The sequence below is a fragment of the Lates calcarifer genome, linkage group LG13, assembly GCF_001640805.2.
Source record: "Lates calcarifer isolate ASB-BC8 linkage group LG13, TLL_Latcal_v3, whole genome shotgun sequence".
Lineage (NCBI taxonomy): Eukaryota > Metazoa > Chordata > Actinopteri > Centropomidae > Lates > Lates calcarifer.
The window spans coordinates 11,442,493-11,470,450 of NC_066845.1; the positions used below are offsets into that span (position 1 = coordinate 11,442,493).

Sequence of the window (27,958 nt, forward strand, 5' to 3'; positions counted from 1 at the left end):
GTGTGCTTGTGTGTTTATATTTGCCCAAAGCCCCTCAGCTGAGCTCACCTTACCTCTTTGGGGCTCGCTCTCGACGAAAATAACCCCAGAGATCAACTTCAGCCACTGACAACTTCTGATTAAAGGAAAACTCTGTGAGGAAAAACACAGTGGCACAGTCTGCTTTGTTCAGCATGACAGTGTGAGTGTGCATGTGTGTGTGTGTGTGTGTGTGTCTCTGATAGAAAGGTTACAGACGGTGACCTAGTTAGCTCACGTTTCTGCTGAGGCATTATGGGTAGGGGCCTTCTTTTCTAAGTTCAATGGTGGGTCGTTATTGGCAACAGCTTCCCCCTACCCTTCCCCTTGCTTCACTGTTGACCTATTATATACTGATCTGTGTGTGTGTGTGTGTGTTTGTGTGTGTCCATGCACATATGGCTTTACTGAAAAGATTAAACCATGGTATTATATGAATTACAGTCCATACTGATTTCTGTCCTCTGTGTCCAGTTTGCAGAGAAGTTTGCAGAGTATAAAGAAGCAGCACGGCTCGCTAAAGAGAAGAGTCAAGAGAAGATGGAGATGGCTACGTCTCCTTCTCAGGTACGTTCACTACACACTACACCATCCTCTCTCCTTCACAATTCTTATCCATCTTGTCAGTCTACTCATGACCTCCTGTCACATGCGTGTTGTGTATCATGAACAGCTGGTGAGCGGGACAACCAAAGAATGAATTTCACATATTGTTATCAGAGGATTTGACACCAGTAGTAAAGAACGTATTCAAATACCGTTCTTAAGTAATTATACCATTATATTATATTATATTATATTATATTATATTATATTATATTATATTATATTATATTATATTATATTATATTATAGCTAATACAGTTACATGTTTTAGTCCAGTTGCTTCCAACTCAGGGTTAAGCCCCTCCTACTATGTTACAAAATAAATCTGAAGGGTCATTAGATGATTAATGACATAGGAATGAAGAAAAAAACAAAGCTCTGATACACGTTTCTTTCTTTTTCTTTTTTTTTCTTTTTTTTACTTTTCTTTAATCTGAAATTCAGGATTACAATCACCAACATGGTACATTTTCTCTGTATGTATCCAGCCTATACATTTAAAAAAAGGGAGAGCTGTCTGTGAACTCACCATAAATTGGAGAACATAATTAGCCTGTATGTTAGGTATTTGTTTGTGTGGGATATCTAATAATAGAGTGTTTTAGGGCATGTGTAGCTGCATCTGAGAGAAAATTAGCTTGTTTCAGAGGAGAATCCCCAGAGAAATCTCTTCTTCTAATCTAAAGGCTTCATGTCCTCGTCTGTTCATTACGGAGGCAAGGGGAGCAGCCCCCCTGCTGTACTGCGGTCTATTACTTGTACTATTAATGCCGCGGCCCACATGGGCTGAAATGCTACAGTACCTTGTGCTTCCCACGGGGGGATGTTTTTTAATGAAGCCAAGTGGACAGCTTCGCTCTCATCAGGGGTTGAAGGCTGCATGTGCGCTGGCCAGCACTGCACTATGTTGGTTGGAACTGGAGGGATTGGATTGTAACTGTGAAGGCTGCAGCCTTCCTGCTATAAGCCTGCAGCGGTGTACCGAAGCTGTCTGCTCTGTTTCGCTACTGAAAGTCGATGCTTCACCCACATGCCTGCTGGCTTTCTTTCTAACCTCCAGCTCCTCTCTTTCCTCTCTCCTCCAAACAAACTAAAAAAAAAAAAAGAAAGAAAGAAAAAAAACACAAGAGAGGAATTATTCCAATAAAACAAGATGAGAAAACACAGAACTAAATGCTATATGCTGGTCCCAGTTGGCCAGACCTCAGTGGAAATGCATCCTGAACAGATATTAAATGGTATATTAATGAATGTGGAGTGCAAAATGCAACACCAGCCATAATCTTCCACTTATCTCTCACTTCCTGCTTGTCCATTAGAGACATACAGGCAGTGTCATTGTGCTACTGTATTGTACCCAAGCCCTGAGTCTTAATAGCTTTGTTTTATGTACGTGCAGCAGCTAAATGATTTGTCTCTCATATAATTCTGAGCTTGTATGGGATATAAAGATAAGCATTAATCTGTAATTCTGCAATTTCCCCACTGCTATAGTAAGCCATTTAACAGCCTATAGGCATGTGGAACTGCTCACTAAGATGCACAAATTTTTAGCACCACAGCTGTAAGAGTTTTAACACTGTGAGAGACAGCACCCTCCACCACCACCACCCACAAATACGCACACACACACACACCTCCATCATTTCTCATGTCAACTCTGATTTTGGAAAGATGATTTATTTATGAGATTCTTGTTTTTATCTTGTTGGCATCTCCTGTGATCAGAGGCAATTGAGATCACTCAAGTTAATTATTATACATTTTATATTATTACGTGTGAGTTAATTATGATTTAGTTATTAATTATAGGTACATTCCTGTAAGTGGTGTAGGGCTGAAACAATTAGCTGACGGAAAATCAGCAGCAATGTTGCTAATCCTCCTTGAGATAAGCTTTGATAAGCTTCTCAAACCTGAGGATTTGGAGCTTCTCTGTTTTGTTTTGTGTTTTAATCATTTTGAAATTGAATATCACTAAATATCATTTTTTACTGTTGAGCTGACAAAACGAGCAGTTTGAAGATGTCACCTTCGGGGTGATAAATTCTCAATCAATTAATCATGAAAATTAATAGACAAGTTAATCAATCATGGAAGTAGCTGTCATTTGCCACCCTGAAGTGGTGCTGTTTTATCTTTGTCACTTCACCCTTTGTGTCTGTTTTTACCAAGTTCTTCCTCTGTGTAATCTAAACAAATGGCTGTTTCTGCTTTTGGTAATGTTAAATGCACCATTTCCTGTTTGCCCTGAGGCAGTTTCTCTGGAAAAAAACACCATTAAGAACTATAAAATGTAGCAGATGTAAAAGCTTTTATGGCCTCACTATAGATTTAATCAATGACTTTTTTTAAATTATTGACATTAGAGAGTATTATACAGCTATTTATTTATTAATGTACTTATAGTTGAGGTTTTAAAATGATTTGAATGATGTTTCCTGTCTTATGTAATCATGATTAACAGAGTGAACAATCACAAATGATTAAAATATTTCAGTAATATTTGACTGATGATTTGATGTCTGACTGACAGTAACAACCACACATCTTTGTTTCACATGTAGGAGTCTCCAGCAGGTGAGCTCTCGTCACCTTTGACCCCAGTGACTCCACCCATGGAAAACATCAATGGCACAGATGAAATCTGTGACACGACTCCCAACTCAGACACCCGCCCAGAGCCGGCGCAGAACGCACTGGCCTTCGCACACAGGTACACCCCACATCGTGATGCGTTCACTGTCCCATGCTGTCATGTTTACTGCAGTGCAAATGTAACAGTCTGACCATATTCGTTCACTGTCACAGTCATATCACACACAAACAAGACTGACACAGTTTAACTATTAGAATTGTTCTCTGTTTTGTTGTTTGTTTGAGGCACTGATGCACACACCTCTCTTCTTCTTCGTCTCTCGCCTCCCATCCGCGTGCACTATATATGTTGCATGTCAGCATGGTAGTAAACGCCCTCTATTCACCGCTGCTCTCTCGTGTTTTTCCTCCCTAGGGAGCAGTTTAAGACTTGTCGGGTCTGCTCTTTCTGATAGGGATGTCATAACAAGTCCTGACTACTGCGACATCATAACTACGCAAAAAAAAGAAAGAAAGAAATGTTCAGGCACAAAACGTTCCCAAAAATAAGAACCTGATCGCAGGTCAGCAACAGGGAGGGTCTTCTTTTACAAAACCTGATGCACTGCTTGTTTACTTACTGCTAACAAATAAAGTAACTACAGCGTGTCAAAACTCCAGTGAGGAGGAATATGGGTGCAATGAAAAGACTTTTTTTCACATATATATATATATATCAGCAACACTCACACACTGGACCAGCAAAAGATGTAACTAAGTGTTTCTCAGGAATGAGGAATTATTTAAGTTATTCATTCTGTTCAATCTGAGCATGCTTAGTAAGGAAACTCACGTATATTTATATTTTAATGTTTGCCTACTGCAATGCAATATCTTTTTAAATGCAAATTCAAATCTTTTGACTTTTATGATGAGTATGTGACAGTGTCACCTCTATGCATGCACCACTGCTGTTGTATACATTCCTGGTGTCTTTGTGTCCTGTTAGCACACTGAATATGAAAATGGATGATTCACATTCCTTGTGATTGTCAATACTGGTTCCTATACAGTAGATTATGTAAGATAAAGAGGCCAAAGTGCCATGTAAATATTTTTGATGTGTATAATGGCTTTCTGAAGAGGTGTGGCTGTGAGGTTCATCACTGAAAAGGTGTCGATGAAGCGTTTATGTAAGACTTATATAACGTACTGTGGGTAGTGGGTGGCAGAGAAAGACCAAGACAGACAGACACACAGGGAGAGAGAGTGTGTGTGTGTGTATGTCAGACACTGGGAAGAGAGAGAGCGAGGGAAAGAGAGTTGCATTGTATAAAGTCTGTACATGAGTCACTGATACCTAAACATACACCAACTGCACACACACTCACTAACAGGAGGGCATGGACAGTCAGTTTGAGTGATTCGAGTGAGTGAAGTGTTTTTCTTTTCTCAGGAGAGGAAATGCTCTGTCCTATTATCTACTGTTACTTGTAGTCGACTGTACACACAGGTCTTTTCATTTGTAAAATCTCTGTAACTTGTGCCACTTTCATTATTTCTCTGGCTGCGATTCTTACTAATTAAAGATATCAATCAATCGCTTAATGTATTATCATTCTTTTTTTTTTGATAACTCTTGGTGTTTGAGTGGAGAACCCCCCCTCCTTTTTTGATATTTAAAGATCATTTTAGAGATCTTTAGAGACGCTAAGATGTTTTTATTAATGTGCTAAAGCCGCAAGAAGCGCAAGCACAAGTGCTTAGAAATCCCTACCCCCCTACATCATGAACTCTGTAAGGCTACACAGATCTGTGCAGTGAGAGCGGGATGTAGAGAGGACACCCACTGCCTGCTGCAGCCTTGCTGCTGAGATGTCTATTAATGCTGCATGCGTGGGAGACGGGGTCGACTCTCGGCATTTGTGATGGCAAGCGTGGACGTAACAAGCAAACCTCAGTCTCATATTTTCTGAGAGGCATATGCAGAGAGGGTAGATGCGAGGACCATCCAGATATTTTACCGCATAACCCTCTCTTTTTCTGTCTTTTCTCTCTATGATTCATGCTTCTTCAGTTCAGTCTGTACTGTGTGCCTCATCTCACATGTTCACCGCCTTTTACAGTAGCTCCATCAGCCTCACATGCACCTCAGTTAAAATGTATTCTCTGACACTCTGTTCAGCAGCGTGTGAGTATGTGATTGATTTTATAGCCAAAAGAAAAGAATAAAAATGTTTGTAGTGTATTTTACTTGTATACTGCTTCCTGACGGTTCAGACATTACATGTGGAAACACACCTGCACGCACAGGTGTTTGGTGTTTGTCTTTTTGCACCACACCTCTGTGACGGTCTTGGTTTGTGTCTGGAATGAAATGATGATTTATTTCTGTAGTGTGTACACCACACTGCTCAGCAGGGCTGTGTAGGCAGGTATGTGTGGGTGCAGAGGGCAGAGGAAGATAGAGGAGGATGATGAGAGACAGCTGTATGCAGGGCTGTGAGAGGGGGTTTTTTATAGCGTAGGTTGTAGGCGTGTTTGGCAGGTCTGCAGTGGACTGGTTTTGAATGGTCTTCCGAATAGTATAAGACCTTTTGTTGGGAAAAGGCTTGGCTACACGTGAATGGTCTTCTACCATTTGAGGGTGTTGGCGTGTTGTTGATGGATTTGTGGTAGGCTTGTGTGAACTGAGACGATGCGCCGATGTCATACGTCAGGGTGCCACGAGCGCCTCCGTTCCTCCGGTGCTGCCATGGCAACTGCTCTGCCTCCCCGCTTCTTGAAGGGCTCCGCGAGGAGGAAGAACCTACCTGACAACGCGCAGCGGTCAGGACACAGCAGAGAAACACAAGAGGGCTGTAGAAAAACCTTCTGTGTCGTACAAGTTTACGCTTTGTGTTCGGTAGCTTTATTGAGCCTGGGAGGAGAATTATCCTTGACATTGTGAAGTAGTAAAACACAAAACAGATCGTTGATGTTTTATTCAAGAGTTTTGGTGTATTAGCAGTGTGTACAGGTCAAAAACAGTCAGAATTCAATTAAAAGAAATGAAACATTTAAAACAAGATAAAGCTGACACCCCACATAATCTGGTCCTCTTGTCATCACACATTCTGTTTTAGTTGGGAGAATATTGTTCACATGAAACAGACAATTGTCAGAATTCTTGAGTCTGGGATTCAGAAAATTGGATTTGATTTTATTCAGAAACAGTGCAACATAATCATTTTTTAAAAAGCCTAACAATTTCAACCTGCTACAAACAGGAATTCATTGCCTCTTCAGTTCAACATTACATATTTCAAAACATCAACAGCTAACAAAATCCTCAGGATAAATACTTATTGTGTAAATAATCACATCATCTTTTCAATCAGCAGTTCAGCCGCTAACTTACCCTCCATGTGCCTTACACACCTTCAGCTCTGCTCTGCCGTCCTCGCCCAGAAATCATGCTCAGGTGCCCCCTCCGAAACCTTTCAGCCAAGCCTCGTTTAATGAAGACGAACACCAGTGTCAAAACATCCTGCACTCTTCTCTCTCCTCTAATTCTCCCTCCGCCGCTCTCTCCCTCGCTCTCTCCGTCTGTCTCCATCTTCACATCTTGACGTCTCGTCTGCTCTCCCGCTCTCTGAGCTGGTGTGTGGGGTTTATACATTGGCGGGGCTGCGTGCCTTGGTGACAGCATCGCTCCGTGTGTGCACGTCTGTGTGTGCACGTCTGTGTGTGTGTGTATGTGTGTGTGTGTGCGGGGTTGTGTGTCAGTTAGTATGTGCATGTGTAGGATAAAGTGTCGTCTCCCTCCTATGCGTCACACACGCAGACACACTTGCACTCACAGAGGGGGTGGCTGTTGTGTAAGAACTGAAGGCGCCGTGGGAGTCCTGAGTGAATTGGATCTGGGCTTTCTCTCTTTTACACTTCACAGAGTGGGTGTTATGGCATAGTGGAGTACTGCTGCAATGTGTGAGCATATACTGTATATGTGTGTGGGTCAGTGAGGGGGCGGAACAAAAGTGAAAGCAGCATTGTTAAAGGTCATACACAGACCTCCGTCACTCCTTGAGTGAGCTAAGCTTCCTTTTGTCTTTTTCTGTGGATGCGTTTCCACCGCTGTGAGGAATTACTGTGAAGTATGTGGGAGTAGGAGCTCCTTTCCAAAGGTACTTGACTCGATGTCAGTACTCGACAACGTTTAGGACAGAGTGGGCATTATGTAAAATCGTAAATGAATGCCTGTGGTGTTCATGTCCAATGGGGGAGATACATATTCCCTTTCATACACATATCTAATATGACACTTAAGCTCTAAAAGTGTTTGTTTGTTTTTTTGTTTCACCAGCCTTGTTCTCCCACACGTGCCTCTCCATCATGAAATTCAATCACGTTCAGTCACTTTTCCCTTATCTCTGAACTCATCTTCTCGTTTGTGAGTAGCTGGACCAGATTAAGCTCCAGCCTGTCTGAGGATATAATCTCAGATTACAACTCATGTGGCAGACGGCTGCTTTCACAGTTACTGGCCAGGAAGTGCCGACCCACAGTCTGCAGCCTTTGTCAGCTTTAAGATGAATGAATGGATGGATGGATGGATGGATGGATGGATGGATGGATGGATGGATTACTGAACTGGTTTACTGAGCACAACCCTAGATGCCCCAAGGCCCAAGGCACCATGAGCCCTAAAATAAAGAGAAAGAAACACAGAATTACTACAAATCCACCCAGCCGATGAGAGTGAGTGAGTCAATGGCCGGATGGATGGATGGATGGATGGATGGATGAATGGATTGCTGAATGCTCTTACCAAACCTAAAGAAATACAAACACACAGACATTGTCATATAATCCATGGAGGGATAGATGGATGGAGGGATAGATGGATGGAGGGATAGTTGGATGGAGGGATAGATGGTAAGGGGATAGTAAAAAATAAACCTTCATGGTCAGAGATTTAGATCAGATGTAAACGGTCATTTTTCCTGTGCTCTGCAGCCCCGCCATGACAAAACACTGGGAGGCTGAGCTGGAGGCACTAAAGGGGAACAATGCCAAGCTAACAGCAGCTCTGCTGGAGTCCACAGCCAACGTCAAACAGTGGAAACAACAACTGGCTGCCTACCAGGAGGAGGCCGAGAGACTACACAAACGGGTGAGGGAAGAGGGCACGGGAGCACTCGCTTGTTTTCATGTGTGATTAATTTATTCAAATCAAAGAGGAGAGATCATTTGGAAATGCATGGTGTGAAGTCAAGATGAGGATGGGCATGAGGGAGAGAGAAAAGAGGCAGTGACAGGTCGTTTCTGTTGCACCCTCTCTCTCTCTCTCTCTCTCTCTGTGGATCTGGATCATGATGTCCATGTTGTCCTTTTAGGTGACAGAGCTTGAGTGCCAGAGCAACCAAACCCCAGTGATCAAATCCCAGAAAACTGAACTCAACCAAACCATAGAGGAACTGGAGACTACGCTAAGGGATAAAGAAGAGGTATGTGTGTCTGTGTGTGTGTGTGTGTGTGTGTGTGTGTGTGTGTGTGTGTGTGAGAGAGACACTTTTCTTGAAATGTAACGGCTCATGCACCCTACATTTATGCTGCCCAGCCTTAGAATCTGCTTTAATGTCCTCCAGGAAATGGAAAAGTTGAAAGAAGAATTAGAAAACATGAATGACCTGATGGAGCAGAAAGACACTCTTACACAGAAACTTGAGGTGAGTTAAGGAAAGAGTTATTAAACTAAAAGCAGTGTTTCCTCTGTCGAATACTGTCTCATGTATACGAAAGAAAACAGTCATTGTCCTCCTAATAACATTAACATGTCATCATCGCTGTTTCAATTTCTCCAGGAGACAGAGCTGCGCAGCCGGGTGCTGGAAGAACAGCTGGCGGGTGCAGAGCAGCGGCTGGAGGAGAACCAAGAGGAACAGGAGAATTTCAGAAAGAGCCTGCGGACGCTGCTGGAGCTGCTGGACGGCAAGATCTTTGAGCTGACGGAGCTCAGAGACACCTTGGCTCGGCTCATTGAGGAGGCCAGCTAGAGGCGGAGCTGCCTAACCTACACAGACAGAGCCATATGATAAATTTACACCCCTGACTCACCCACATCAATCTACCTTACCCCACCACACCCCCGCCTTTCTCCTACACCGGACACACATTAGAACTGAGACACTGCACTGCCCCCAATTCTGATTTTTGCTCAAAAAAAGGGCAGCTAATTCCCCCAGTTTTTACCTTGCAGGCATCGAGCTCCAACCAACAGCAGGCGCTCCTGTAGTTCAAGACAACGCAGGGACTACCTCATCTCGCCTTCTGATTGGCTGGTGTAGGCGTAACCTTGGTTGAATTGATCTCTCCAGTCATAGAGATGCCTGCTGTGGCACACTGCAACTGCCCCCCCACAAAAAAAAAAGTTAAACTTGAGAACTGCGCCTCAGTGCCATCTGCTGTTCGACTGGGAGAGCTGCACCAAAGACTGCAGCATCACAACATCTCTCTCTCCCTAACACACACACACACACACCGTTTTTCTTCCTCTCTAAACTGCCCCCCACCCCCCACCCCCAAGGGGAATGTTGAAAGTCATGTGGAAATAATTGCTGTTAAGACTCAGAGAACTGCGCCAAAGCTGCCAAAATCCCCCCCCCCCCCCCCACAAAAAAATATTGTCCTCTAACTAGCAGATGCTTTGATCCAAAGTGACTTACTGTACAGAGAAGTGCTGAACAGAGAAACAGAGTCTCACATCTGAGCTCGGGCTGCCAGGGGAGTGTCACTGGAAACAGAGAATTATAGGACGGCTATCAACAAATCGCTCAGTCTTACCTGTCGACCCCGGAGTGACATCAGTGCTGCTCCCCAGCCTGGACGCACAAGGCTGCTTGGAAACGGGAGCTCGGTTTACTTCTCAAGTGAAAATGAAAGACTGCTATGTATCCACAGCCTATTTAAAATTCTACATGATAGATGAGTATTGGATCTTCCAGAGGCATTGCTCGTATCACACAGAAAATTTTAAAGGGCACGTGCCCCGTGTTAGATTTGACATGAGAATTCCTGTATCCAGACTGCTTCCACCGTCTCAGACAACTGACCTGTCTTCCTGCCAAACTCAGTGTGGTGTGTGTTTCTGAACAAGGCCTGACGTTTGCTTGACATAATGTGTGCCTTTAAAGCACACATACAGTAGGTGGAGACATGTATGTATATAATACGCGTGTGTGTGTTTTCACGTGGTGAGAGAAAGATCCCAGGTTTTTGGACATCAAGGCCTACACACACACTTTCACTCACACGCACACTGAGCAATACCAGACAGGCTCTATACGACACCTCTTATCTAACTATCAGGTACTCTACTCAGTGGACTCATGCAGATAGGTTCAAATGCAACTCAGCTGATCTCCCCCCCCAACGTCCGACAGAAAGTGTACTACTGTTGACCGCGAACCTGTGTGGCAGCCCTGTCTAGTCGACGTAGTGCATCGTGAAGGGCTTACAGAGCGTCATCTACATGTTCGTAAAAATCTCCACCCTCAGTGAAACTGGCCACAGATTTTCACTCTCCACGGGTGAATACAGAACTGTACTCAGTTTCTATTCTTTTTTTACACAGGATATAATACTGATGATATAATTATACAACTGTATAGGACAACTTTCTACTCATGATGACATTGTAAATGAATGGATGGATAACTCAAATGCAGTAACACCCTGCAGTGGCTTATTGTTGTGTATTAACCCATGGGGGAAAAAAAAGTATTGCATAGTTATTATAGAGTATCTAGTCTGTAGGTAAACGATGAAAACCTCTTCAATATATATGTAAAGTGCGTAACAACACAATGTAAACACATAGTGTTATACGTTCTGTACCAAAATATTCACTTATAAAGCAGCTCCTGTAACCGTAAAATGCAAAACTGCGTCTATAAAACCTCTTCCTTTTAAATCACTAAATTTCTAAAATGCTACGTGCTCACATGAAGTGCTGCTTTTCTTACCTTTCAATTGAGCACCCTGTTTGCACTGTGTTATTACACTGTTGTAACTCCATTATATATCAAGAGATTTGCATTAAGTCCTAGCACAGCATAATTCTGTACTTAAAATATTGTAGTTAGTTACACAGGTTAATACACTGGAATAAGATCCATGTAAAGGGAAATGTTACCTGATTTTTTTTTCTTTCTGGTTTAACTTTGACAGTCAAATGACAGAGATGGAATACCTTAATATTAATGCTATTGTTAATGAATGCCTTTGTACAGTAGTGGATAAGAAGCTTTTCATTCTCCTGTTTTGTAACTTATGGTATTTAAATGTAGGTATTATTATTGTATTTAGAGGTATGAGAAGACTGGCAATATTTTTGACTATTTAAAGTAATTTTGAACTCATGATATTAAAGAGGTACCTCAGGCTAAAAGATGTTCGTAGACTGGTGAGACTTGTGTGTTTGCAGGTGAAAGGATTCACTGAATGCTGGTGAAAACAAAAAACGATCAGGAGTCACACCTGTTGGTGCTTCAGCCAAGCTAAATCCTTTGTTGAATTCAAACAAAGACGGCTGAGAACACACCTCTGTGAACTAAGAAATGCTATGTTTTATATTCAAATACAGTGACCGCAGAATTCAATGTGTACAAATCGCTTTTGTTCTGTTTCTTTTCTTTCTTTCTTTTTTGAAGTAAACGCACATTATTAACCAAATAATTCAACAGTGACACAGACAATCTCAGAATTTGCTTCACAAGGTTTTATTCAAATGCAGGGGCGAGAAGGTTATAAATTAAAAAAAAGAACAAAATAAATGAAAATGCTAGGACTAAAGGCAAAAGGGTATCTTGGAGCAGTATGTCTATACACTACTGTGTAAAAACAACTGCCATCTTTAATAAGTCCATTGTTTTAGGCAATCAAATCTGAACTCATGAAGTTGTTTCATCCCTTTCCTTGTATTTCTCTATGCTGATATTGCACTTCTCAAGTGACTGCTTATTCAGACAGAGGGTCATATATAGTCAGCCTGTGTGGGTAACAGGATTACATAGGAAATGTTAAGAAGCAAACACATCACAAAACAATTTGGCTGGAAATGCTTCTGGGAAAAAAAAACGGGATACAAACAAAGCAATGAAATGCAATGCAAGAATTACAGTTAGCTGACAAACAAGCTGTGTTCAGGTTATTTATACATAAAGGTCAGTGTAAAATGCATGACAGTGTGTTTCCAAGGTGATAGTTAGTTCATGGCAAAGGTGTCTCCTTCTGAACCCGGTTTCCCAAAAGCTTTGAGCACATTGTTGGTCATTGTTTTAGCAGAGCGACATAAACTTTAGTACTTACATCTTTTGGGAAACTTTGCGCCCCCAAGTCACTTCTTGTGACATGAAGTCAGGCGTGGTCCAGGTCAGGGTTAGATCTCATGCTACATGATGAAGGTACCATGGAAGAACATTGTGCTGACAGTGACTGAAGACGTGTAAAAGTGCCTCGGATTTGCTCTGCCGGGAAAAATAATAAAACCCTCTTTAGCACTGAGCCATTTTCAAGCTGTATAATGACATATACTGTACCTCCACGCCTGTTCTGTTCTACACTGTCTCATGATTAATCTACAAATGGCTCTCAACACAAGCACAACTGAGGAAAAAAAAAAGCACAAATCTTTGCATCAGAGCTGTTAAAGACAGTGCATGCTGAGGCTGCTCCAGGCTCAAGAGCTTAGTTTATGAATCCACATCTTTATGCTTCATGTTAATGTATGTTTGTGTGAATTCCTTTGCTGCTAAGCATCTCACTGGTCCCCTCATACTGTCCTTCCATCACACCCTTTTAGGTCCAATTCCACATGTTCAGTGCTTTTAAACTTAAAACTCAACTACTAAAGATATAATGTTTCACCAGTGATTTAAAAAAAACAACAAAAAATGTTGTTACTGTACAGATAAAGTGATTCAGAATGTGTGTTATGTATCATAAAAAGAAAGAAAGAGTCATGAGTAGAGGCTGTGGACTCACTTTGCCTCTAAAATGTTTCTGCACATGTTAGCTGGGAGTTTAGTGCGTGAGTCCATGTGTGCGTGAGCATGATTTCACTTCTAGCGCAGTGAGTAACAGACCTCCTGCTGCGTGGTTCTTCCCACTGAGTGCAGAGGAAAGAGAGAGAGAAATTAGGAAAGACGCAACAGAGAGGAGAGGAGAGAAAGCAAATAAGATGGCAGGAGAAACTGCATCAATCACCACCGCCCGCTCCACAGCCCACAGTGGCTCCCTACAGTGCTGAGAGAATCTAGCCTCCCACATGCCATCCATCATTCAAACAAGCGTGACCGGTTTCACAGCTCTGCCGTGACCGTATCGCACATAGGAAGTTTGGGAATCACCTACCGGGTCTGCCCACGCTTTACAAAGACTGCAGACAGTAACTGTGACCTCCAACTCCCCTAAAGGAACTCGCATCAGCTCTGCTGATGACCCGTCCTCTGATCTGATCCTCTCTCTACTCTGGGCGTACAGCTTCATGCAGCACCAAATGATAAACCTACAGCGACTCCGCATACAGCATCTCCCACCAGTCTGGCCATATGCTGCAGTCGAACAGATGGGTCGATACATATTTCCTCACCCGGAGAGAGAGCTGAGGGGGGGGGTGGGGGTGAAGGCCAGAAGAGGACAAGAACGGGGGTGGGGCGCGAATCTGGTGCGACAGACTAAAGGACTTAAAGTATTTGTGCAGCGTCAGATTAGACAAGCAGCGGTCTTTATACTGTCTGACACTCCCACGCCCACATGCGGCGGGACGAAACCAGCTGCTCAGGAAAGTGCGGCTCAGTCATTAAGCAAACGTAGACGAGAGGTGATGCTTGACTGTGTACTGGTTTAAAATCTGGACCATAAATCCTGTGATCCCAGTTCAAATTTCTGCGTAATCCTCTATTTGCGGAACCCAAGTTACAAACCATACCCACTGTTTTTCTTTACAGTTACAGTTTCTCATTTCTAATGCTTCAGGGCAGGCGGAACAGATCACAAACAGCTCAACACCACTTTGAGGTTGAGGTTTTCAGTTACACAAATAACTGTCAGTGCTATGTGTTGGTGTAAAATGTGTTATGTGCTGTTTCTGAATATTCATGTGGCCACAAAGGGCCAGTGCAGAGCTTTTCAACAGTACGACTGATAAAAATAAAAAATGAACATGGCATCATTACAGTCTGATTACAGGAATAAAACCACAGTGACATACAGTAGAAATAAAAACATAAATCACGTCCTTCACAACTGTGAATGTAATGTGGAAAACAAATGAACAGGTTGACCGTAGACCTTCAGAGCATTTGGTGAGTTGGTGATATTCGGTGCGTCTCAGGCCCTGGCATAGTCACTAGGTACATGTGTGACTGGGCTGTGTGTACTGTGAGTGTCAGTTGAATGAGTAACTGAAGGTGTGTGTGTGAATGTGTGTGTGTGTTTACAGCACAGCGCAGCTCTCTACATTGCAGTACAGTACAGCGTGTGCAGTGCCAGAGGGTGCAGGCATTTGTGTGTTTATGTATGTTATTTGTTTGTGCCTGAGCCTCGAGCCCTAGCTTTCCCAGTCGGGGCCGGCTAGCCCGTCGTCATCCGAGTCAGAATCTGGCGAGGCCTCCTTGATGCGGCGCAGCGCCTCATGAATGCTCCTGGTCAGGGGGTCGGTGGAGGCCGGGAGCTCGCCCTTGTCTTTTCTCTCTTTGTGGGGGACACGCCTCAGTTTGACCCCCTTGCGAATCTGAGCCAGGATGCTGTTGGGGTCGTCGTCGCCCTTGGCTGGAGGCAGGGACCGCTGATCGACCTTCCTCAGGTGAAAGCTGCCTCTCTTCAGGGAGGCCAGCACCTCGTCCATGGGTGAGCTAACTGTATAAGAGGAGAGGGAGACAGACTGTGATTGGCTACTGCAACTAGATAAACTAACAGAGCCCTGAGAGCTTTCTATGGCACTACATGGTCCCAGTACCTCTTCTGCTGTTGGCGTCAAACTCGGGAGTCTTCCTCAGCTTTTTCCGGGCGCTCAGCAGTTGGCTGCTATCAAAGAAACGAGGGATGAACGGGCCAAGCGGGGAGAGAGGGAGCTCCTCCGCTCCGCTCTTCCCCTCAGCCTTCTTCCGGTGCCGGCTGGGGCTCCCAGTAGGCGAGAGCTCCTCCTTCGTTGGCGGGGGAGGCGGCGGTGGTGGTGGGGGAGGAGGGGAGATGGGAGAAGCCAGCAGCGAGGACAGGGAGCAGGGAGAACAGGAGGAATCAGCAGGGCTGGGGACGGGCAGCGGAGGGAGGGACGCTGTGAGAGCCGTGACGGGCTGAGTGGTGAGCGTGGAGCTGGGACTGGGGTCCGTCTGCACGCTGGTGCTGAGGCACAGCGGCTGGCCCTGGACGCAAACGGAGTCTACACCCTCCTCCCTCTCACTCACGCTGCTCATTTCCATGCTCCTACCTCGCTCTCTTCTTCTGGTGTGGGCCACGCGTAGTCGAGTGGACTTCAGAATCACCTGACCTGGGTACCGCTTAGAGACAGACACAAAGAGTCATTAGTAAGACAAAAAAAAGTACATTTTTGTGGTACTTACAGATAATAAGAGAGCACCTACCTGTTTGAAAGTGCGTAATCTGTCCAGAGTTCTCTGTCTCTCCTGACTCACTCTGCTGTTCTTTCTCTCCTCATCTTCCTCTTCCTCATTTTTCAGCTGGAAAATTAGGAGCAGATAATTGCTGATAATACTTTACAGATACACAGTCGCACCATTATTATAAATATAAATAAAACGCCTACCTGTAAGACCTGGTGGGATATAGAGTCTTTCTGGATGGTTTGTCGTTTCTGCTGTTTCCGAGTGTGGTTGGACACACAGATCTCCTGCAGCGAGGTGGGCGGGAAAAACATAAACACGCTGATCCACTCAGCATCAGCATCATGCACACTGACTGACAACAATTAAAACAACTGCTGCAGCAAAATCCTGTATGTCAGAGTCTTAAACCATATTTGGATATCAGCTTGCAGCCTTTATAGTTTTGCTGTAGGCAACATTTAGTCTTTTGATAGTTAGTGGACATGTAGCTGCAGACAGTGCGTAAAAAAAATAATAGCAGTCATCATCATCATGATAAATATGATGCAGGAATTATGAAATATGATATGAAGCCCACTCAAACAAAGTGCACAACAAGCACTCCATTAGTATAATAGTAAAATAAGCCTGAGTGTGATACACACCCTCTTGTTCCTCAGGTAGGAGCGCTTGGCAGTGATGCGCCCCCTTCTCGCCTCCAGCTGTCGAGCGCTGACCTGAAGTCTGCGCAGCTCTTCCCTCTCTGCGGTATCATCCTCTGTAATATCGTCTGCGCTTTCAAAGGTGTCATAGTACACCACTTCATCCTGACGCTCTGAAAGCACATGTACATAGACACTGCACAGCCACTGCATTTCATGTGTTTGACGGGCACTACACGCCAGTTATGTGCACAGTAATAATCGAGAGTGTCTTGTAGTAGGTTCATGCAGAGCCAACAGCAGAGAATAGTTTGTGACATCAAGCGTCTTTTCGGGAATTCTCTTGAAAATGAGATAATGCATCTTAAGAGGTTTATCCTGCAAGCACACTTTGTCCCAAAGTAGCTTGTAAACTCAGCCAAAATAAAGCCGTACCTGTCATCTGTCTGCGAATGCTGTCTAGTTGGGCGGTGAGGAGCAGCTCTTCACACTGTAATATATCTGCCTGGATGTCGTACAGTTGGAGCTGGAGCTCGTAGTACTGTGTCTCCATGTGGTCTAAGAGCGCCATCGCGTCATCACTGCTACACAGAGTCTGCATCTGAGGGGACGGGGCGAAAAAACTAAGTCACAGGACAAACTGTGTGTGAGTGTGTTTTTGCGTATGTGTTACTACCACACCTCCTCTCGAAGTGTGTGTTTCCTCTGCTCCAGGCAGATCTCCCTGGCTCTCTGGAGCTGTAGGGTTTCCTTGGCGACGGAGTAGCGCAGTCTCTCCATGCGCTCCACCGCCGCTGTCCATGACGATTTGCCAAACTTGCGCTGGTCCACCTTCATACGCTCATACACCCCTACACACACACACACACACACACACAAAACACACAATAAGCAAAACTGCCACACAGTCAAATGTGACGTGAGCTCAAGTGAGAGTGAGTCATGATTAAGTTTCTCCTCTGGAAACAGCAAATGAGCATGTGTCACTCATAAATTCTTTTCTTTTACACAGTCTCACAGGAGTAAAGGTTTATTAGAATAATGTGGAGAGAGAGACATCTATTGGCCACATTCGAACATTACAACTTTTTCTTTCTGGTCCGCTCTTGAAGCTACTCACTTATTTGATTTTTGATCTAATAAGTGTCAAATAACAAATGGACCAATCAGTGGTAGAGAAAAACTGGGATAAGTAGGGGCACATTGTGGAGTAGCCCTGCACAGAGAGAATCTGCTGGCAGAGCTGTTTGATCAATAGGTTGTCCTTGTTTCCTCCTGTCCCTGTCAAAGCATGGCTGTCTGCACTGCCTCATTAATACCAAATCACATTAGCCCTGGTGTTCAAAACCACACACAGGTCAATAGCAGGCCAATGCTACCACTATGTGGGTGTGTGTGATTATTCAAAGACACTCCTCGGCTGCTTTATTGACTTGACATTGGCAGTGACAGTGACAGCATACTGTACCTTTCTGGGCTCTGGCAGTGATCTCAAAGTATTTTACAGTAAACTCTTGGATGTTGAGGACCGCCTCCTGAGCTTTCTTCTGCCAGTCCGAGTCCTCCTTTTTTAGAGAGTCAATCCGCCTTGGGCCCAAGTAGTCATTCTCCATGGAAATCTGTTGAGAGAGGATGAACATATTTTTGTCAGCAGGACAAAGAACAATGACTGGCACCAGAGAGGGAGTATGATGAGATAAAAGATGAAAAATAAGGTCTTAAGATTAAAATCCTCCTCCTTAAAATACATACACCCTTGGGCTCAGTATACAGTGTGCTGAGATTGTGGGATAAAACTGTTTCATATGAGCTGATAGAAAAGATGGCATGGCAGCAGTCTTACTAATACCAGGGAGTCAGAGGCACATTCATTAAAGTCCACATCAAGAAGATAACACTGCTTCTTCCTCATTTGACATTCAGAGTGGCTGGAGCCCTGAATGTGTGATACATAATTGCCACTTAGTGGTAAAGGTGAATGGACTTTAAAAAAACAGAGAAAAAAAAAACTGTGATAGAAATGTTTCCCCTATTAATACTTTGGGGGCATTAGGTCGTGGTATACATGCCATGAAAAGTAATTTTTTCCTAAACATGCTGAAGAGAAGGACTCTGTGAATTAAATGTGTCTATCCCAATGGTTTCACCACAGAAAGTAGGCCTGGAGAGGGAGCTACACCCCCACACATGGAGGCTAATCAGTTTACATTTAATGTGCAGTATTTTGCCCATGGTTACAGTGTGCACACTCAAACAGACGGTCATACACCGGTCAAAACACATTTTTTCATACGGTGCAGAACAACATATTTTGCAAATATTAATGTCCATGTCACAAGGTCAACAACACATCCATTTTCAACCAGCTTACAAAAGCATAATCGCCATCTGGACGGAACATGGGAAATCAATACTTTTTTTTCCCCCATAGATAAAACAAGAATGATGTAAATTGATTAGTTGAACATTTATAAATGCTTAAACAACCAGTTAAAGCCTATAATATATCAACATTACATATTTAATCTTTTAATTACTGCACTGTTAAGAAGTTAAGGACCACAATGGGAATGTGACATTACTATGTCTCCATAACCATATACGGACAAAACCATTTTTGGCAATTACTTGACTGATCAACACGGCCAAATTTAAAATGTTTAATCAAAAGACAAAAATCTGGAAAATGAACTTCCAAATGTACGACAGATGACTATGCAGCACTCATGAAGGAAAGTGAGCAGCAAGGGTTACAGAGCTACACAGCATCCCTGTGTGACCCTGAGTAACCTCGCTGCGCCTCGGCTCACACTGCACTACCCAGCAGTGCACCAGTATCATTTACCACTGCAATTTCCTGCTGTCAGTATTCCAGTACTTCTTTTTTGCATTCCTATCCATTGTTCAATTTCAGAACTGTTGGATTTACATCTATTGATTTGTGTTATTGTAACTCTTAGTGGATCAACCTTTTACATGCAAACGAACACACACCTAACATTTTATCTGGATTCAACGACTTTCTCAATTTGTCATATGACACTTCAGCTTTTCTACGACTCTTTTGCAAACTCACATCTTATTTCCTATAGCTGTTCAGTTCAGTGGATTTGTAGATTAGCCAGACAGTTTGGTTTCACCTATGCAGCATAAACACATGGTACAGTGGACAGAACAATTAATAGCAACAAATATGTGAAGAACTGATGAGGTAGCTGGTTAAAACAGGTGGTTCTATGGTGTAATGGTTAGCACTCTGGACTCTGAATCCAGCGATCTGAGTTCAAATCTCAGTAGAACCTTCGAAATCAACCATCTTTTCCACTACTTCTTCTGCATGAAAAATTTATATGATGTAAATGCAGTACAAAGTCTGATGATGCATTTTGAGCAAACACAGGGTTACTGTTATGGTCCACTAGATCCTATGTGAGATAACAGGGTGAGATCAAATGACATCCTACTCTGCAGACATTCCTCAAGTTAAGGACACACACTCTCACTGGGGCTGCTGCTAGTGCCAGGCAACCCACAGACAAAACAAGAGTAAAAAATAAACACACGCTCTGTATTACATGGAAAGTGCTAATATATTATCTACCCAACCTTGTTATTCCTGTCTGGAGGAAAAACTGTCTATATGGCAAAATGTTTATTGAACTTAATATGTGTACACACATGACAGCTGATACAGTGTCTAATAATAATTATCCTGTTTTATCAATTTCTAATGTGTGACTGAAGCAGTTATCCGATCACAATGGATCTATGTCAAAGACAGGAATTATTACACATGACACAGAATTTGAAGAAGTGGCAGCAATAGGAAACAGTATAAAACAAATCAACTCACAATAAAGGAAACTCAGAGGAGGACAGTTACAGACACGCTAGGTTATAAATAGACCCAGAAGAATGAGTTTAACCCCTCTCCCTCTCCCTTTCCACCCCCCCACCCTTTCACATGGACAGGAGGTTCCATGGTGTAATGGTTAGCACTCTGGACTCTGAATCCAGCGATCCGAGTTCAAATCTCGGTGGGACCTGCAAGTTTTTTTGCCCTCTTTTCTAGCAAAGCCTCTCAGGGATTGCTTGTGCTAACATGTTTGTGAACAACATGAATGTACTGCAGTAAAAAAACAAAAAAAAAAACAAAGAGTGCAACAGCAGAGAGGGCAGACAGGAAGAGAGCCTGCTCTGCCAAAAACAACCGAGCAGTGACTTGAGAGTAAGAGCACTGTCAACTTTCACCTATTATTAATGTTGTGGGTCAAAGTTGGAAACACTTTCCTGGCTTGTATGAGAAAAAATAGAGTTACACCAATAAAGACTGTGCTATCTAATGACTTCTCACTCCACGGGACAGGTTGAGAATAAAGGACACAATGTAACATCCATTCAGCAAATGTGCTCAGAAACAGACAAAAAGAAAAAACTGTTGTTAAATAAATCAGAAGTAAAATCCAATCAGTAGCTTATCACAACATCCTATCAGTTATCCCACAATAACAATTGAATTCAAGGAAATTGAACAAGTAATTTAATACAGTATAGTCTAAAAAGAATGGATGGAAATATGGAAATGAACTTTTTTTCATAAATCATACTTAGTAAGTCAAGTAAGTCAATAAAATACCTCAATGTGTGAGCTCGCAAAAGATCTCACTCAGCTTAATAAAATACATTAGACCCTGCTTACATTACTGACTTTAGCTGACACTGGAGGTTTCTTACCTCCCCAGAGGAACTAGAAGTGAGAGCATTTATTCAGCCACATCTAAACTTGGAGAGCTCTTTAATTTCACTCTCCATTCCTCCATTTCTGCTGCACGCCTGCTGATCCCAGTGTGTCAGCATCAACCTGTACCTGCAGTAAATCCTATAGGACCACACACAACATGACTTATTCATGTCTCTGTGAGACTACAGGAAATCGGAGATCCATGAGGCTCCATTCCAGCTCACAGCATGTCACTCAACCTCCACCTGCCGCATCCCAGAGGTGTTTCCGTTTTTGCAGTGGAAAAGGACAAAACTGACTGGAAGGTGTTCGTGGCCTGGGTTGGAGAAAGCTATATGTGTTCATTGTTGACAGATGTTATGTGGTAATGTGATACTGAAGTCTCTTTATTACTGATGTGCTGTGTGTGAGTCAGGGAGCTAAATATAAATGTCCCATCAGCACTGCAACGATTGAACAAAGCCTTTCCGCCATTTTATCCATTCACCAGCCTCAGTCTCCTCTTTGCAATTAGATACATCTCACCCTCCCTCCATTTCTAACGCATCTTATCAGAATATACTGTACTTTGCATAATACAGTGCATGACAATTAAACATACACAATGATGCACACACAAAGCAGAACCTATTTTAAGAGCCATGAGAACTTCCTGTGAGCACACATTGTGTTTTATGACCGTTCCATGTCAGTGCCTGTAGAGAAATACAGAAATACATCATTGAATTTAGGCCCATCTGCACAGTAGCCAGCTTCCCACGTATGCTGCTGAAGCATAGCATCTGAATAACCCCTGGAGTCAGAAAAAAAAATCCCACATGGTTCACACGACTGACAACAACAGGGCCAAAGTACCAGAAACAACACAAAAACTATTTTGTCGTATTGTCATTTTCTCACCAATACCATGCACCATTTTGTCACTACTGCAATAACCTGCATTTGTGCGCATACTGCGTGCTTGTCAGTGGACCATCGTGACTCAAACAGTTAAGGAGGCTTGGTAAAGTTCCAAAGAGGTTTTGGCAAATTACTGGGTCACTGCAGGATTTGCGCCCAAACTCCATTCAAGACTTAAGAATCTAGTTTTTGTGAGACAAGTCCCCCGCAAAAAATGTTGAGGATGCCTCTTTTAATATTACTTCATGCATGTATGTACACTTAAACAGCAAACTCCAACATCTGCTAACTGTTACCTTGATCTGCTGTCTGCGTAGCATGGCTAGTTCCCTCATGTCTCTGAAAGGCTGCAGCAGATACTGGTACAGCTGTGTGGAGGCCTCCAGCAGACCTCCATAGGCCTGGTCCTCTTCCTCATATAGCTCCAACAGCTCCACCATGCTGTCCATGTTCTTGTGCTTCTCCAGCAGCTGCATCACATACACAAACAAGAGGTTATTTTTATTATAGTCAACATGAAAACACCTTTCAGAATATCAGAATAGATAAATATTTATAGCCCCTTTTAAAATCTCTGTAAGACCTTGTTGGACAGAGGGCAAATATATTGTAGGTAGCTGCTTCAGACTGTGTTGTCTGTATAATAGGGTTATAGCTACGTCAGGTAACCCATCACAAGTAAACAGAAATCAGAAGAACTTCCTTAAATACATCTTTTAGTGTCACTCGGCACTAAATGGAAACTTGCACCTCTCTGTCAGACTAGAGGGATGCTTTGTGTAACAGTAAATAATAGGAGTGTATCGGAGTGCACACTCTCAGTGCGCAGACCACGGCTGACTGAGCAGAGTCTTATCTGCTGCTGGGAATATGATCAATACACACACATTTTTGCCAGACTGAACAATCCTGTAGGCTACCCAGCAAGCACTGAAATAGCCATTAACTCAGCCCTCAAATGGAGTGGGAGGATCAATGTGTGTGTGTGTGTGTGTGTGTGTGAGATCCTACAACACAACAAACTGCAACTGTGTTTAAATGAATTACAGAACACTGTTGTCACTGCTGACTGAAGAGCTCAGGCTGAGATAAAGAGCTGAATAGGATCAGTAGTTTGTCCTTCATCCTCAGGATGAATACACCTTCAAGCAAAGTGTTTGATGTTTTTTTTTTTTTTCCTCAGGAAGGGGAGTAAGGCAAAACTTCCTGTGTCTGGTTTTCTGTCTTTTTTATTCTGAGTATGCATGTGTGTGTGTGTGTCTGTGTGTGTGTGTGTTTCTGAACAGTGCGAATGGAAGTGGGTGTGGGACTGACTGGGTGGAATGACATGTGGGTGACTCGTCTATGCTGCTCACGGCCTCTGTTTGCTGCCAAAAGCAAAGCTGAGAGGAAACGCCTTGGCCAGAAAATCATATAAACACATCAGTGTGAATGGCTGTGGATTCTGTAGAATCTTTCTCTTGCTTTTGCAAAGAAAGTAAACATAGAAGCAGATATAACATTTATTATGCTGCAGCCTTGCAGTGCTGCAACTTTTCTTCAAAAAAGCACTTAGCAACAAATCTGGCGACTTTTTAGACAAACCTTAGCTACTTTGCATGGAGGAGAGTCACCAGTATTACCCCACAAACACAAAGTCAGGCTATCTCTCTGCAGCACAGTAAAAATAACCAAAATCATAGCACAGCCATTGCCGTTAACTTATGTGTATTGTGATTTTGTCAGATGGCATCCATAACGATGTAAGTGAGAAATGCTTATATTGTACTATATCTGTGATTTGAAACCAGCTAACTCTAGGCAGAATGCAAATACGACCCAATGCCGTCGTGAATGTACTATTACGTCATCTAGCGACATTTTGAGCTGGCTTTAGCTATTTCCCATTGAAAGTAGTTGTTTACAGTGGTTCCACAATCATTTTCAAGTTTTCACTTTACTACATGTACAATACTACATGTATTTGAAAGATAATTATTCCAAAAACACAGGTAACACTCAAAGTTTATCTACTATCCACGACAATGGCCAGGAGCAATGCTGTGATGCTAACAATGGAAAACTCGTCCATTAATGCTCTCTCACCTGCTCTCTCAGAGGACTCCCTGCACTGACTCTGTGAGTCAAGGATGCATTAATCTAATGCCGTTGATGAGCAGGACAATGTGAGAGCCAGTGAGCATCAATACAACGTCTGTTTATATTAAGAGCAATTAATCAATCACTAGCAGCGGCTGGTGTTTAAGATGAGCAGGCCTGGAGTGTGTACAGTGTCTGGATCATGTCTTCATCATGTCAAGTCAAAGATCCCTACAGAGTAGGACTAAGGTGATCATTTCAATACTGGTGCAAGTGTTTGATTATACACAAACAGAAGTGTTTGACAGAAATGTTTGTTAATATTATAACTTCGAGACATTTTTTATAATTATTCATAAAATTCATGCAGAACTTATGAATATTCACTACTACACACATCAACAATGCCAAAATTCTGGATTCTAAATGTTCTGCGTGATATCAAATGTCTAAACAAACCAATGGATGGTTTGGAAATAACACAAAACTCTATATCGCATATTATCTAACACAGAAAGTTTTCTAAAGTTTCTTTGTTTTAGCCATCAAAGCTAAAGCTTTTTCACTCCCCTCTGGTGAAAACTAAAATAACATGTTTATCCCTAACAGGGATAAATATGCAGTTTTTAAAGAAAATTATTATAGTAACAACAAATCTATCAGTTTTTATGAAACTGTTTCTTGATACATGGATTTGTCAAAAATATTATTTGTTCCTGCCAAAAATCCATAGAACAGCAGAAAGACAGAGAGATATATAATAAGCACAAATAAGACAGAGAGATGATGACTCTGACTCTGAACAATGACACAGCAGCTAAATGTTGACAGCTGGTGAAGTCAAGGTGGCAACCTGTGAGCAGCAGCAGTTCCCACAGATGATGACTCTGCACATTACTCCGACAGGTTTATTCTGAAAGGAAAGAAACGCCTCAACTGTGTTTGTGTGAGTGTGTGTATGTATTTGCATGTAAGCACTTGATTCGCTCAGCTGTTTAAGCAGCAGACAGCAGCCATGCTGAGGATATAATGTTCCACAGAGGATGTACTTACAGTTACTACCAAAGTCCTCTTCTCTTACTAGGTAGCCAGCAGGGTTGGTCCCTTCACTGACCGTTAGATTGCTTCTTTCACAGGAGTGAAATAAAAATGTGAACACTTTGTATCTGATCACTGTGTGTGCTTGTTAAAGGGCTGATCTGTATATTTCTGTCGTGCCTATACTTAGATTCTAGTATACCTTGTTTATATTGTCAGTTTTGGCAACCTGATTACTCTCACAGACCTCAGCTCTTTTGATGCTGCAGGTGTCTAATGTATGATGCAGTGTCACAGACGTCCACATGCAAATCTCATCCTGGATGGCTCACATACACAAATGCAAAGAGATTGGTGGTGGATTATTAAAATTTCCCAGATAGGAAAATCTATAATTAAAGTGATGCTACCATTCTGGTATGGTACAGCTTCAGGCAGACGTGGTGAGGCCACTACAGTAGACAGACAGTGGCTGCACTGGGATGTTCCTGGTTGTCCAGATGTGCAGCTGTGTGCATGTGAGTTAAACACAAACTATGTCAACAGGAAGTGGATATAATCATGATGAACACTGTGTGTGTGTGTGGGGGGGGTCCCAACAACTCTCACCTCCTGCAGGTGTTTTGTCGCGCGGTTGAGCGCCTCCTCGTACCCGGACTGCCTCAGCTCGCTAAGGCTCTCGTAGTACTCGTCCGGGTCGTCGTTTTCCGTGAACAGAACCTGCGAGAGGATTTTCCATCCGCACGTATCGAGCGCGTGGCCCAGGTACACCTGCAAACTGTAGCACAGCTCGTCCATCTCGGTCTCGGGCACCTCCGCCGGGCCGAACAGCACCGTCCACATCCCGGCCGGTTCCTCCGGGAACACCGGGAGGCAGGGCTCCAGGTCCGAGTTCACCGAGCACAGCTGCTGGTGGATCGCCCGGAGGTCCTGGAAGGAGAAGAGCCCGGCCCAGCTGCAGTCCTCCCTGCTCAGACTGTCCAGCTCCTCCAGGTCCAAGCAGTCCAGTAAGGGGGACAGTTGGTCCTCCCTCAGCGATCTCAACACCTCAGCATCAGGACTAACAGGAGATGCCGCAGATTTAATCACAGTTTGAATTTTGACAGGACTTGGTTTGGTCGCCGTCGCGGACTTGGTTTTGGGGCTGCCGCCTTTAATCGCAGCCTCCCTGGCTCCTTTACCAGGGCTCCTGGATACTTTATCCCTGACGGGACTTTCGGGCCATTTTGTTTTGTCCCCATCCTGACCAGTCGCCTCCACCAGAGGGTCCCTGCCAAAGCTTCTCCTCTGCACTGTCCTGTTATGACATGTAATGGCAAATTTACCCTCCACTTCATTCCAGGCGACGATAAAGACGAATTTATGCTTCTCCTTCTCCTCAAACGCGTTCGGGCGAACAGCCACCCACCCCGACTCCAAATTATCCTCCATTGTGAAGGACATTTCTGCAAAGTGATGAATCAGAAATAAACAACGTCGCCTGCTCCAACTATAGAAACCTACGCTGGCACTGTTAGAGAGTCGGATGCAGCGCAGTGTAACGGTGTGTCTTACGGTGTTATAACAGCGTTTACCAAACACAGATATTTCGCCTGCAGGGCTATCCTCCTTCGCTCGAGCGGATGAATTTGGAGCAGTGCGGTGTCATTTCCCATCTCTGGCCCACCTGCTTTCAGCTCGGATGTGCGACTGCCTCCGGCAAACGTTATCGTCCTCGTCATTAGCTCTCCGACTCAGACACACAACACGCGACCGTGTGTTTACCGCGTCCAGCGCTTGGTCCGCCCGTCAGCCGTGCTCCGTTAGGCTCGATCTTTCTGCTCCGGACCTCCCTTCTTCTCATCATAAAGTAACAGCGGGATCCAAAAGCAGCGGTGTACATCGTTCACACGCGACAAACCGGGGACGTAAACGAGCGCGATAAGACAGTTTGTCCAACCGCGCGCTCTTCAGAAAGGTTTCCATCGCCTCCAAACTCATAACATTGCCATGTTTTCTTCATCGTTTGCCCAACAAGATCACATACGCAAAATAAGGATGCTGCCTTCGCGTGCTGTGAGAAATATCGGAATTTCCATTTAAAGCCCCATTTGACGCCATTACAAAATAAGTAACCAAACATTAGAATGACTGAGGTTATTTGTCAAAAACACCAAACTCTCAGACGTAAATCTGAAGAAAACTCTCCACTTTTATTTCTCACTATAGCAGATGCATTCGTGATGTTTTTGTCACCATCCATTTTGCTCTTATCTATCTGCTCCTATAATCCCTTCAGTATATTATTATTATTATTATTATTATTATTATTAAATGCGGTTTTAATGGAAGTATCAAGCTACAGTCTTGCGAGACAAGGCGAAGAGAAGATCGATGTCGTTCTGTCCTGAGAGCTCTTGAAGGCAACATAAGAATCTCAACTTGAGCAGGACACGTAAGGGCGTGCTGACGTTTTCGAGTGAGCAGTGTGGGACGTTTTGCAGAGGGGTCTGTAACTGCAGCATCAAGTACCCCAGCAAACATGCTCGTGCGGGTACCCACTGTGGTTAATAGTGGGTTTACTGTGGGGCAGTGTGGGCAGGGTAAAACCCACACAAAACACTAGTCCCATGTGCCCCATAACCCAGAATCAGAAAACCATCCTCTGCTAGAAACTGGTGTGATTGTCCAATATTATCACGTAGATCAGTCTGAGTTCTTTGGTTTGGTAAGAGGAATGTGTCGTATTACAGAAGCAAAATGCCGTAGAA

General features: G+C 43.4%; 2 protein-coding genes and 2 non-coding genes across 7 annotated transcripts in view; 3 read left to right on the plus strand and 1 right to left on the minus strand.

Moving 5' to 3' along the window:
- The window catches only part of homer1b (homer scaffold protein 1b), a 23,817-nt gene extending 12,181 nt beyond the window's left edge, over positions 1-11,636 (plus strand). For 3 of the 4 annotated variants that reach the window (XM_018668538.2, XM_018668537.2, XM_018668536.2), the window contains 6 exons: positions 493-585; positions 3,192-3,340; positions 8,200-8,356; positions 8,580-8,690; positions 8,832-8,912; positions 9,048-11,636. In XM_018668538.2, coding sequence (XP_018524054.1) covers positions 493-585; positions 3,192-3,340; positions 8,200-8,356; positions 8,580-8,690; positions 8,832-8,912; positions 9,048-9,239 — 783 coding nt within the window. In that variant the 3' untranslated portion in view covers positions 9,240-11,636. Of the gene's footprint in view, positions 1-492; positions 586-3,191; positions 3,341-3,637; positions 4,812-8,199; positions 8,357-8,579; positions 8,691-8,831; positions 8,913-9,047 lie in introns of those variants that run through there. The other variant, XM_018668539.2, reaches the window with a different exon arrangement.
- Positions 11,637-11,947: 311 nt separating this feature from the next.
- Positions 11,948-27,250, minus strand: LOC108878148 (junction-mediating and -regulatory protein). The gene is made up of 10 exons (XM_018668530.2): positions 25,818-27,250; positions 22,388-22,561; positions 17,919-18,069; positions 17,132-17,301; positions 16,886-17,051; positions 16,454-16,623; positions 16,010-16,093; positions 15,828-15,923; positions 15,203-15,743; positions 11,948-15,102 (listed from the first exon to the last, which is right to left on the minus strand). The coding sequence occupies exons 1-10, from the start codon at positions 26,649-26,651 to the stop codon at positions 14,795-14,797; spliced, it is 2,694 nt and encodes an 897-aa protein (XP_018524046.1). The 5' UTR covers positions 26,652-27,250; the 3' UTR covers positions 11,948-14,794.
- On the plus strand, positions 19,681-19,752 carry trnaq-cug (transfer RNA glutamine (anticodon CUG)). Its single transcript has one exon. It is a non-coding gene; the product is annotated as a tRNA-Gln (tRNA).
- trnaq-cug (transfer RNA glutamine (anticodon CUG)) lies at positions 20,425-20,496 on the plus strand. Its single transcript has one exon. It is a non-coding gene; the product is annotated as a tRNA-Gln (tRNA).
- Positions 27,251-27,958: the final 708 nt, after the last annotated feature.

What these genes read in the sequence shown, in the direction of transcription:
- LOC108878148 (XM_018668530.2), bottom strand. Translation starts at nt 26,651, where the DNA reads ATGTCCTTCACAATGGAGGATAATTTGGAGTCGGGGTGGGTGGCTGTT. An exon ending in AACACACACTTCGAGAGGAG is followed by an intron (nt 17,052 to 17,131) that starts GTGTGGTAGTAA and finishes CCGTCCCCTCAG; the next exon opens with ATGCAGACTCTGTGTAGCAG. An exon ending in CATTCGCAGACAGATGACAG is followed by an intron (nt 16,624 to 16,885) that starts GTACGGCTTTAT and finishes ATGTGCTTTCAG; the next exon opens with AGCGTCAGGATGAAGTGGTG.